We start from the raw sequence: 11963 nt of genomic DNA, 5'->3' as shown, positions 1-11963 counted from the left end.
CCATCATGCTTTCCTGCTCTCGCTCTATCTCGTGTGTGTTCTTCGCTGCCGCCGTTGTTCCAGTGAGAGAAGTTCAACATGGCATCCGACGGCCCACCGGTTACCGAATCCCTCTCGTCCGATTTAGGGAGTGCAATTGCGGCTTTGACTTCATGGACCATACCAGAACTTCAGGCCAAGCTGGCGGAGTTGGGAGCGCCTGCAATGGGTAAGAAAAGACCTGGGAATGAAGAAGAGAGCGCCGACAGAATGGCTATGTTTAGCTAACAGTGGCTAGCCAGTTGCTAATGCTAGCGTTGCAGTTACGTTTGCTAAAGCAAGGTTTGCGTGATTACAATCTCCGAAATCTACATTTATACTTTTGTTATCCACAAACATGAACTTGTTGTATGCTTACGTTATACGTTTATCAGTGCGACCTTATTAAATCAACAATGGTTTCATTGACGTGAAATCTTAACTTTCGGGTTAAGCTAATCGTACTGTTAGCTAACTTTCCTGTTGGAATGTTCAGTGTAAATAACTTTTAATCAAGCTGATTTGTTAAATTATTTGTATACGTACTACACATAAAGAGTGATTCTAGTTTTGTCTCGTGGCAAGAGTTAACATTTATTAAGCTAAAAATTGTCCTTTCTTCAGGTCCCAGAGAGGAGCTAATGGACAGACTGAAGGGCTACATGATACAGGTAAATGTGAACAGCACGTTCCAAGAATTGATGTTGAATATTCGAACGTGTGTCTCAGATTTTTAATATGTCGTTGCCGTGTTGGTCTCCTCTTTCATAACATTTCATCACCTACTCTCAAAAAGTTACGGGTGAAATTAATGGAAAATGTAAAAAGTTCATGCTGCAGTTATATTATATCATGAAAGTAAGGCAAAGTTTTAATTTATTGAAACAAAAGCTAACAACAAAAAATTTCAAAATCTGAACAGCATGATGACAGAGGACTGATAAATAAAAATTGTCATCGAGCCAGAACATTTACTGGTCGATACATGGATTAGACATGATCTATAAATTACATAGTGATTTCTTTTTTCAGTTTATTACCTTGTTAGAGAACAGCATGCTATGCAATAAGTACTGAAACATTGAACAGTTGGACATGTGCATTCAAAAGTTTAAAGAAGGTCAATTTAATTTCACATGTAAAGGTTATAAAATATTTTAGGGGCTTTCTGAATAAATATTTGTGAGCAGTGTAAAAGTAGTGAGGGTTTCCTAAGCATACACGAGTAATGCTTGTTAACTAGAGTGTGTTTTGCTTTTCAACACTATGACTAAAACAACTGTAAATTCTGCTTCATGTCTTGTCTTGGTTGCAAATGATTACTTATTTGTTGTGGATCTATGTTTCCTTTTGCAGACTGGGATTATTCTTAGCAAACCTAGTGATGACAAACCCATGGGCTCCCAGGTAAATGTTGTTTAATTTATCAGATTAACAAACCTGCCTTTTACATCTGTGCATACAGTTTGACGTTTACAACTGTGTGTAATCCATCTCTGCGGATTTTAATAGAAAACCCTGTTTTTTGCTTAATTATATTTAATAGTATTTAATAATTAGTCATAATCAACTGTACCAAGATTTTGCCTGTATACAGGAATAATAATTTTTTTATTATATAGGAATTACTTTTTAATTTAGAGTTAATAAGCTTTACAACCCTATATCTCCCAATCTCCTCACAGTCTCGATTATTTCTTCCTTCCAAGATGCCAGGTATTCCTCCACTTCCCCCAATGCCCATGCCACCCATGCCTCCTGGTATGGGCATGTTGCAGGCTATGAGCATGATTCCTGGAGGGCCCCCTCCACCTGGCATACACATGGGCATGGAACCCCCAGGCTTGCCTCCTCCTGGCATGTCACAGGATGATCAGCTTAAGATGGTTCAGCAGAGAGCAGCCATGGTGCTGCAGCAGGAGGAGAGAGCCAAGCAGCAGGTGAGGGTGGCTTCATCATGTGTTGACTAACTATCGACTTGTGTTTGTTTTTTTACCTATTTGTACCCATTTGTAGCACAAATGTAACAAACAAACAGAAAATCCTCTGAATAAAAATTTAAAAATAAATCAGCAATTGGTTGTAGAATCTAATCCTCTTTCACACATGCACCAGAATCCTGATCTTCTACAGACTTTACCTGGAGGCGTTGTATGTAAGCACAAAGGTTTCAGAGTGAGACAGTTCGCAGATTTCCTGGACTTCATCTTTTGAGCCCCTAGTGCAAAGTCTGGATTATGTGTATGAGGCTGTGAATAGATAGATCACGCTGCTCTATACCAAATTATTGGAGGAGTTAAACATGATTTTCCAGAGTACAAATATGATAGAGGCTTAAATGACTGCAACGCTTATCATACCTGTAAGCATGAATGACTAAACAGAGAAAATTGGGTCAACTGATTATCTGATGCAAAGCTGCTCAGTCATTTATGTTTGTGTGTATAATAGGGTGATTCCAGAGTCATGGATGAGCAAGATCTTTTGGAGCAACAGAAAAGGGTGGGAGGATACAGCCAGTTGAACATATCAGACGAAGTTATTTGATTATGCTGAATTATACAGAATTATCAGAAAAAGAGCAAATTATTTATTTTATATAACCACATATTCCATCCTTCTCTCCTTGTAAATCAGGCGGCAGTGCTGCTGGAACAGGAGCGTCAGCAAGAGATGGCCAAGATACAGCAGGGTCCAGGGCCCAGAGCCATGCCCTCTGTTAACTCAATGAGAGGTATTTTACCAATATTATGTTCAGATGTGAGATTCCTGTTGAAAAATGACTCAGCCACAATTCACCTTAACTGTCTGCGACACAGTTTTATTCTGTTTGTGCCTATAGTCAGTCCCCCAAGTGCTGTAGTTTAACCTGTGTTTTAAGGTAAGGTATAGGGCCTTCTGCTGGGTTTTATGGCTGACCTTTAGCGTAAATCCTCGGATGCTAAATTTGACATGACCTCTGGACTGTCTTTGCAGGTATGGATCCTCGCGCACCACTGCCTCCTGGTGTCAGTATGTTGCCTCCCCAGAAACAAAGAGTGCCACCTCCTCCAGGAGAGGATAACCGAGAGGTCAGCTGATCAGGATTTTCTTACATTCAATTTGTTGTGGTGTAATTTATTATTTTAAAAATGTTTGATGGAGACTTCTTTGTTCCTTTCTACTAATGTAAGTTTTTTGCCTCCATTTCAGTTCTGGCAGAGTGAGGAGGTAAGCATCAGTGGGCCCAAGATTCCTCAGGCTCTTGAGAAGATCCTCCAGCTGAAGGAGATCAGGCAGGAGCAGCTCACTGATCCCACTGGTTAGTGGAGCTGTCAACTGAATTTTTCCAGATTGACCAAAAAAAAAATTTATACTATACTTATACTTACTATACTGAATTTATAACAGTAGCCAACTGTTTTACTGTATCATTTGCTTATTGGGGTCTGTTCACTTTCACCTTTCAGAAGAGGAAGAAGGAAATGAGGGAGCAGAGATGGATTTAACCAATTCCTCTGCTCCAGTGTTGTCTGAGACAGAAGATGATGATAACCAGCTATCCAAGAAAGATGTAAGTCTCTCAAGTCATATTTTATTTTTTTTTTTTACATTCACAGCACTAGTTTGTTCTTGTTATATCTCAGTTTATTAGAGTTGTTACTATCCAAAATCAGCCTTTTAACTGTGTAATCTAGGTTGTCAATATGAGCTATATTTGTTCCTCAGAAAAATCACAGGCGTAGAAATCGCAAGAAGAAGAGCAAGAAGAAGCGAGCTCAGGAGAAGAAGGAGCAGGTGGAGCAGCAGCAGAAAGAGGATGGCGACAAGGAGAAGGAGAAGGCGAAGGACAAAGACAAAGAACCAGAGGTGGAGATTGAGTATGTCGCAGAGGAGCCAGAGATTTACGACCCCAACTACATCTTCTTTAAAAGAATTTTTGAGGCATTCAAGGTGAGATATGTCATGTTTCTACAGAATAAATCTCACCTAATATCGCTCAACAGAAGAGTGTGTGATGCGGCATAAAGTAATATCTTTTTTACCTTGCTTATCTTACCTTTCCTTGCCATTTGATGCAGTCATTTATTTTTTCTTTTCCAGCTGACAGATGATGTGAAGAAAGAGAAGGAAAAGGAGCCAGAGAAGGCAGACAAGCAGGAAACAACTGTGCTGCGGAAAAAAGGATTTGAGGAAGAGAAGAGAGACAGTGATGACAGTGATGAGGTTAGAATCCCTTCATGAATTAGCAAAACAGAACAAAGAAAACAAAATAATGTTTGTTTACAGTTTAAACATTTGAAGTATTTTTTACATGTACAGGAAATCAGACATGATGCACCTAAACTGTCCAAGAAGAAGCTGAGGAGGATGAACAGGCTGACTGTGGCTGAACTTAAACAGGTAAATTTAGATTCACAATTCTTTTGACCTTTTTAGATAAATCGATTTCTCAAATCTGGTGTAGGTTTGTGAAAGAAAATTCCACATTCTGTTTTCGGGACAAACAATTATAATTGATATAATCTCTCTTACTTCCCTCTTTCTGCAGCTGGTGGCTCGGCCTGATGTTGTGGAAATGCATGACGTAACAGCTCATGAACCTAAACTGCTTGTCCATCTAAAGGCAACCAGGAACACAGTGCCAGTTCCCCGCCACTGGTGCTTTAAAAGAAAGTATCTGCAGGGCAAGAGGGGTATAGAGAAGCCTCCATTTGAGCTCCCTGAGTTCATCAAGAGAACAGGAATCCAGGAGATGAGAGAGGCCCTGCAGGAGAAGGTGGGCTTTTAAAGTTACGGTGCCCCTTCAACTCTTTCTGTCTTCTTTACAATGATGCCACATAAACCTCTTTTATTATTGGTAACAGGAGGATGCCAAAACCATGAAAACCAAAATGAGGGAGAAGGTACGACCCAAGATGGGAAAGATTGACATCGACTACCAGAAGCTCCACGACGCTTTCTTCAAATGGCAGATTAAACCCAAGCTCACAATCCATGGGGACCTTTACTATGAGGTACTAGATCACTTCTCCTTCTACTAATTCTACTGTTGTTGTTGAAAAGTGCCTAAAAGAAAAAGAACACATTAAGTGAGTCTAGACAGTTCTGCTCTTTGTTTTGCAAATAGACGCACCAACTGCCCTGTTTTGTGTGTGGCTTTGTGTTTCCGCAGGGTAAAGAGTTTGAGACTCGTCTGAAAGAGAAGAAGCCTGGTGATCTCTCTGATGAGCTGCGTATTGCTCTGGGCATGCCAGTTGGACCAGTGAGTTCCTTTAACTTTGTAATTCCTTTTAAAGTTACAGAGGTTAAACATAATCACCAAGAAACATAAATATAGTGCATATATACAGTATATTTTGAAAAGTATAAAGTTTCATTTGGACTTCACTTGGATATAGCTGTGTTATCCCTCCTGTTGTTTCCCTTTCCCTATTAACTCATTGTACAGCTCTCCTATTTAATGCAAATATAAAAATGTACAGACTGTGTACAGACTGTTTCCTATGACAAAATGTGACTTGGGTTTTATGAAATACTGATACAAAAACAAGATGAAGAACATGACAGAATAGATAACAAAATGATGGTTACCAACAGAACATAGCTGGAAAACTTTTTTCATTTTCATTTTTAGTCATAGGCAACATTAATTGAAAGTTTTTTTTTTAATAGCTCAGATAAAACATCAGATAAATGGCCTAGTGTTCCACATAGAATCCAAGTTGAACCATTTTGATGTTGTCATTGCTACAATACCTAAGGAGCACTTTCTGTTTAAATGATTTGCTGAGAACTCAGTGCTTGTTATGCTTATGCTGTGAGTTTTTATTCTGTCCCAGAATGCCCACAAGGTTCCTCCTCCCTGGTTGATCGCCATGCAGAGATACGGCCCTCCTCCTTCCTACCCTAACCTCAAGATCCCCGGACTCAACTCCCCCATCCCAGAGGTAAGAATGCCATGTATATACCATCTCCTGCTACAGAAGGCAATCCCTTTTAAAATATAAAATGTTCTTTCGCAAACATTTCTACACATTGAAAGATTTATTGTCAGTGTGACCTGAACAGATTTGAATCAGTGTATTCATGTGTATAACTTTATTTCAGTATTTGGATGTTTCTTGTGTTGTGATCTTCTTCTTTATCAACCTGTTTTCTGTCAGAACTGTACATTTGGTTATCATGCTGGAGGCTGGGGGAAGCCGCCTGTAGATGAAATGGGAAAACCTCTTTACGGAGATGTTTTTGGGACCAATGCTGCAGACTTTCAAGTAATGAGACACACACACACACACAAACACACAAAAACAAGGGTTTCTGCAGGTTTTAACAAGTAAAATTACTTCTTTTTAGAACACTTTGAATGCATTGTTCCTTAACGTAAAATACTGACTGTGTACCAACCCCAACATAGTGCCTACCCCACCTTTTATGTTTTTCTGTCTAACCCAAACCTTTTATTTGCACTAATGCTGCTATTTCAACAAACTGTTCACTGATCTGTATGAAAAGGCAGGTTCAAACATCGCAATTTGGACATTAAAGTTGAAGGACTTGTTGCTCATGGATGTTTTATGGATAATTATTAATAACTAAACCTCAAAAACTCTTTGAATGGACAAGACAGACAATTGTGAGTGGCAGCCTTTGTGTTTACAACCTGCGAATAAGCAGCACAGCTAAACCTGGTGCTGAAGATGCTCAGTGTACATGGTAAAAATATATTTGCTGTATACAATACGCTATAGGCAGAACATTTAAATTATATAATTAAAACCTTAACTTAAAGATTCTAAAACTGGTGTGAGCTCAGGTGATAGTTTCACCAGAGATGATGTCTCACTGTGTCCAACAGGGCTGCAGGCTCAACTGAAGTCTGTGAATTGACTTCACGTATGACAGCTGAACCAGCCATACAAATAGTTAATTGTCAACAATGATGGCTATTTCAGCAAAAACAGTCCAGTTTTCTCAGCTTTGCCTTTAAAATCCTTTCAGCGCCAAAGCATTCATTCTTTACTTTTATTTTATATTTGTCCCTACCCCTCATTATCTTTAGTAAGGTGTTTCAATTAGTAGTTGAAATATCATTTTATAAAATTGGACAGCCCTTCAGGATGCCGGCATGTTATCAGATCCGAATGAGCTGTTTCATTTGCAACAGAGTCACTGTGATGACAAAATGCAGATATACATCTAACACCATTCACTCTTCAAACACAAACACTGACATTATTGCTTGCAGTCACAATGCTGTAACATGAGCTTTTAGTAACCTGCTCCCCAACCTGCCTACCTGCATTGCTTTTGGAGGAGCCTGACTCAGAACACAATCGGTTTGAAAGGCTATGTAGTCATACAACTGTGCCCTCGAACTTGCTCTCTGAACTAAATTGGAGCACCGCTACCCCTAAAAGTAAACATGCAAAACAGACGGTTCGCGTTAGGGCTGTGCCTTCATTGGTAGGGGCAAGGGGGAAAATTGCAATTGGCTCATTTTAACCCACAACTTTGGCTCCAACAGCTGCACCTCTGACCTCACTTTTTCTAAATAATGTTTTAGCCACATTACCTGCTAAGCTCACTCAGTTATTGAATTTAAAAAAGGGTTAAAAGGTGCAAACCTTCCTTCACCTCAATTGAGTCAAGCACTCACTATCTTAACAACTTGGTCATTGATCACACATTGTGAAGGAAACAATACAGATCTACTGAGGGTACACATTAGTAATGTCCCCTCTGTGTGCTGTGATGGACGTCATACAAGCTGTCATCCTTTTAGATTCCCCACTGAAAGATAAATGGTTCATATTTCAGTTTAGCTCAGTATGTGTTTGTTAAAGCAGGGTAAAAGGCATTGAAATTTTCAAAATACATTTCATTTATTTGGCAAAAAGATTAAGAATTTATTGCTTTAAAATTCCAGAGAAGAATATATGGGTCATAGAAACTCCTTTTATTGTAAACAATTATTGTCAAATTTTAATTTAAAAAATGGATTTTCCAATTAGTCCAAACAAATTATTTTTGTTATGTATTTATATCAAAATGGCCAAAAACACAGAACTTCGGGGTTCTTAACATACACTCTGTGGACCATATAAAGCACTTCTGTTCTTTGAAAGGTTTTTGAGAGATATGCAATATAATAGATGTATCTTTCTCCACCTTCTAAGCTACATATCCTTAATGTAACATAACCATAAAAAAGGAATGTTATGAAACCATAAAAATTGAAAATGCCTTAACTATAGACACGTTCTTGATCTACATTTGTGCATGCATATCTGTGGAAGTTTTATATTGTTTTAAAATGTCTGTGCTAAGAACAGTGATGAGTAAAAACCTTAACATTAACTGTGAACATTTTTGTCCATTTAGGAGTACACAATTACTTTTGGTATTTTGATAGAAATGTTTTTTTTCAATATGCAATTCTTTACATTGTGTGTAATATACATTGAATATTATCTGGATAATGTGTGTGTCTAGGCCAAAGCGGAGGAGGAGGAGGTGGACCACACACCGTGGGGAGAGCTGGAGCCTTCAGACGAGGAGTCATCAGAAGAAGAGGAGGAGGAGGAGAGCGATGAGGAGAAACCAGACGAAACTGGCTTCTTCACACCAGCAGACAGGTAATTCACATGCAAACTATGGTCAACACAACAGTGCATAAAGTCTTGTTCTAAAATAAGACATTCTTCACTTTTTTTTGTTTTGTTTTGTTTGAAACTGGATGAAAATAGAAATTGTTTATATATGTAGTTATTTTTGTATCTTTTTTTTTTTATTTTTTACATCTGATAAATATTACTTATGCTTATTGTCTTTATCCTCATTAGTGCAGAGACACTATATTACTGTTATATGATAAACTTAGCTGTGAATTTATTCTGTGTTTCAGTGGATTGATCACCCCTGGAGGCTTCTCATCAGTACCTGCAGGCATGGAGACCCCTGAGCTGATTGAGCTGAGAAAGAAGAAGATTGAAGAGGCCATGGATGGGTAAATGTCGCTCAGTGCTGTCACAATTCTGATGTTGCTTATAATCTAGTATTGATGTTTTGATGCAAAACACTCTAGAAACTGGACCAGCTTTTAATTCTTCATTTTCACTTACTGGACTCATTAAAATAGCCTAGACCTTATGCCACATTTACAAAAAAGTTGATTTATTTATCTTTACATATATTGGCAGTGACTACCAGGCTACAACCTCATTGTGGATAGAAAATGACTAATTTAAACTAAAACACTTTCTTGCTGTGCTTATAGAAATGAGACACCACAGCTCTTCACAGTGCTTCCTGAGAGACGAACTGGCGCCGTAGGAGCAGCCATGATGGCTTCCACACACATCTACGACATGTCAACGGTAAGAGCCTATTTCCAAGCAAAATGAAAATGCTGCTGTGTGTTTGTAGCCGTGTCGTAAATCTCCTTTTGTCTTTCTTCCATTTGTTTGCCCTCTCTGCTGTCTTCAGGCTGTTCCAAGTCGCAAAGCCGGTGGAGGGCAGGAGTCGCAGGGCGTAGAGGTGGCCCTGGCCCCAGAAGAGCTGGAGCTTGACCCCATGGCCATGACTCAGAAATATGAGGAGCATGTCAGAGAGCAGCAGGCCCAGGTGGAGAAGGAGGACTTCAGCGACATGGTGGCTGAGCATGCTGCCAAACAGAAGGTACAAACCCAACAAATCAAATTGTACCATACAATGTATTGAAAGGGAAATTCACTAAGGCTTTAAGGGAGGAGGTGGAGGGATGGGGTTTATAGTCCTTTTCCCTTTTGTGGTGACATTTGAATATTAAAACTTTTTTTCCCCCGTTTCTGCTTATTTTTTATTGTGCAGCAAAAAAAGAGGAAGGCCCAGCCACAGGACACACGAAGCGGTGCCAAGAAATACAAAGAGTTCAAGTTCTAGATTGCTGCTAGAGAATAAGCCACAACAGGAAATGAAAGCGGAAGAACTGTACTCGGTTTTTAATTTCGGAGGATGCAGACGACAACGCTGTTTGATCAGTAACAGTAAAAACATGTTTTGTTCCCTTTTTAAAACTATAAATAGATGAAGGTGTCACGAAGCATCTAGTGCTGTCCCATGTGTCACAAGTGAATGGTGACATGTTTCCTGTGTTTGACCTCTACATTTGATGTTATTTTTTTCACAGTACCCATGTTTTTTTCCCTAATTGTTTTTGTAAATAAATGACGTGATGACAAATTTCCTGCCCCAAGATTTCCATTTCATTTGATTCCGTTGTTTTCACTTACATTAGGTAATCATGATCTAGCTAATCCTGCCTCAAGCAGGACTGTAGACTAAACTTTATTTACTGGTACAACAAGGACATGGACTTGGCACACATTGAAAACACTTTAGAATTTGTGGGCTTTATATTGTGCAGTTGTGCACACGCACTCTACGAACATTCAATAATGAGTCAAACAAGACCGTGTCTAAGTCAGGACCAAGTCCATAGAAACGAGACTAAAAGGAAAAAATTTGATGGTTTTGGCCCAGACACAGATTTGGTTATGAGTTGGTCCATCATTGTGAAGGAACTTGTATGTCTTTCTGTGAATTAATGTAGTTTATCTTTAGGAAAAGAACCTACATTTTTCATAATTTCAAAAGGGAAAACGCGTCAAGTCACCACTAGCTCTGTGGTGCTGTGGTAACACTGATCATCACAGCATGAAGAAATATTTTAGGGGAACCCCACAAGCATGATGGCCTTGAGGGTTAATTCCTCAGGCTTTCCATTGACTCTCTCATTTTCAGAAACACATAAATTAGTGGTTGTTTTCAAATACAGTACAATATGCTGTGCTCCAACTTTCCACAGCTGGAGGGCAGTGGAGGACTTTGAACAGGACATTCACCTGACTGAGAAGCACAGTGACCTTAATAGCTGCAGCAGCTTTGTGCTGACTCAGTCACTAGTGCACACATGGTTGCGTTCAGGTCAAAGGCTTTTAGTCTTAAAACAACAGCAGGACAATTACTAAGGATCCATACAGTTTTTTGCCATTGTTTATCCCTGCAATAAACAATAAAACATATGTTACCCAAAATAACTTCTAACAGTTTAATTCTACATTTATGAATTATTTTCCCAAAAAGACATAGTGTAAAGATGAAACCAGGGGTTCGTTAATTATCAGTTATGTATTCATCGGTTCTAGCTTCTCGTGTGCTTGAAGCTTTTCTTCTAATGATTTGATAGTAAACCAAATGTTTGTCTGAGTAAACAAGGGTTTTGAATAAGGCACCTTGGGCTCAATACTATATAGGGCTATCTTGAGTATATATACACTGATCAGGCATAACATGATGACTTGTGCAATGTAATGGAATCCCAAACAGTGGCTCTGCCATGAATTCAACTCTTACTAGGTTAAAAAAAAACATTTTTAGGTTGGAACTGTCAGACATTATTGGGGTAAAGTGGGTAGTGGAGTCGTACTGAAGTGCTGTGTGTGTATATATATATATATTCATATACTATTGACAAATAGTTTAAATAGCTGGTTTAATTAAAAGGGACATAAATATTATTTTACATAATTAAAATCATAAGCAGTTGCAGCTCTAATATATATACATTTGGTGTATTTTGTCAAATATTGCAACGCAGAGAAATATAAGTAATCTGTATCAGCATAAAGTGAAAGACCTATTTTAAAGCAAAGGCCATATATACACTACACAGAACAATGTAAATGCATGTTTTATAGATCCCCATATGTTGGAAATATATTTGGTTTATACCATCCCTTGCATGATGGTATACACTTAATTGACTTTGGCACTGGATTTGCAACCTGTTCACTGTCACTTGATGACCTGGCAGATTTGGGTGGCTGTGTAAAAAGTAACCCAGGATTATCCCATGACCACGTTTTAATCTGCTTGATTCTAATCTCTTTATAAATGGAAGGAGCTAGGGTGAGAGAAGCGTG

The 11963-nt window shown here is 38.7% G+C and overlaps 1 protein-coding gene across 2 annotated transcripts; it reads left to right on the top strand.

Moving 5' to 3' along the window:
- The first annotated feature begins 37 nt into the window (after window positions 1–37).
- sf3b2 (splicing factor 3b, subunit 2) lies at window positions 38–10222 on the top strand. 2 transcript variants are annotated; one of them, XM_067524815.1, is made up of 22 exons: window positions 38–208; window positions 643–689; window positions 1375–1425; window positions 1728–1958; window positions 2470–2520; window positions 2656–2752; window positions 2995–3089; window positions 3211–3319; window positions 3468–3571; window positions 3727–3951; window positions 4102–4224; window positions 4321–4401; window positions 4550–4777; window positions 4866–5015; window positions 5174–5263; window positions 5841–5948; window positions 6165–6272; window positions 8494–8636; window positions 8906–9007; window positions 9278–9377; window positions 9487–9678; window positions 9850–10222. In XM_067524815.1, the coding sequence occupies exons 1-22, from the start codon at window positions 79–81 to the stop codon at window positions 9919–9921; spliced, it is 2637 nt and encodes an 878-aa protein (XP_067380916.1). In that variant the 5' UTR covers window positions 38–78; the 3' UTR covers window positions 9922–10222. The 2 variants fall into 2 exon arrangements, with proteins under 2 accessions (XP_067380916.1, XP_067380917.1); XM_067524816.1 differs by lacking the exon at window positions 2470–2520.
- The last annotated feature ends 1741 nt before the right edge of the window (window positions 10223–11963 follow it).

This window comes from Channa argus, chromosome 12 (assembly GCF_033026475.1).
Source record: "Channa argus isolate prfri chromosome 12, Channa argus male v1.0, whole genome shotgun sequence".
Lineage (NCBI taxonomy): Eukaryota > Metazoa > Chordata > Actinopteri > Anabantiformes > Channidae > Channa > Channa argus.
The sequence above is the reverse complement of the archived record's forward strand: the minus strand, read 5'-3'. Positions and strand labels throughout refer to the sequence as shown.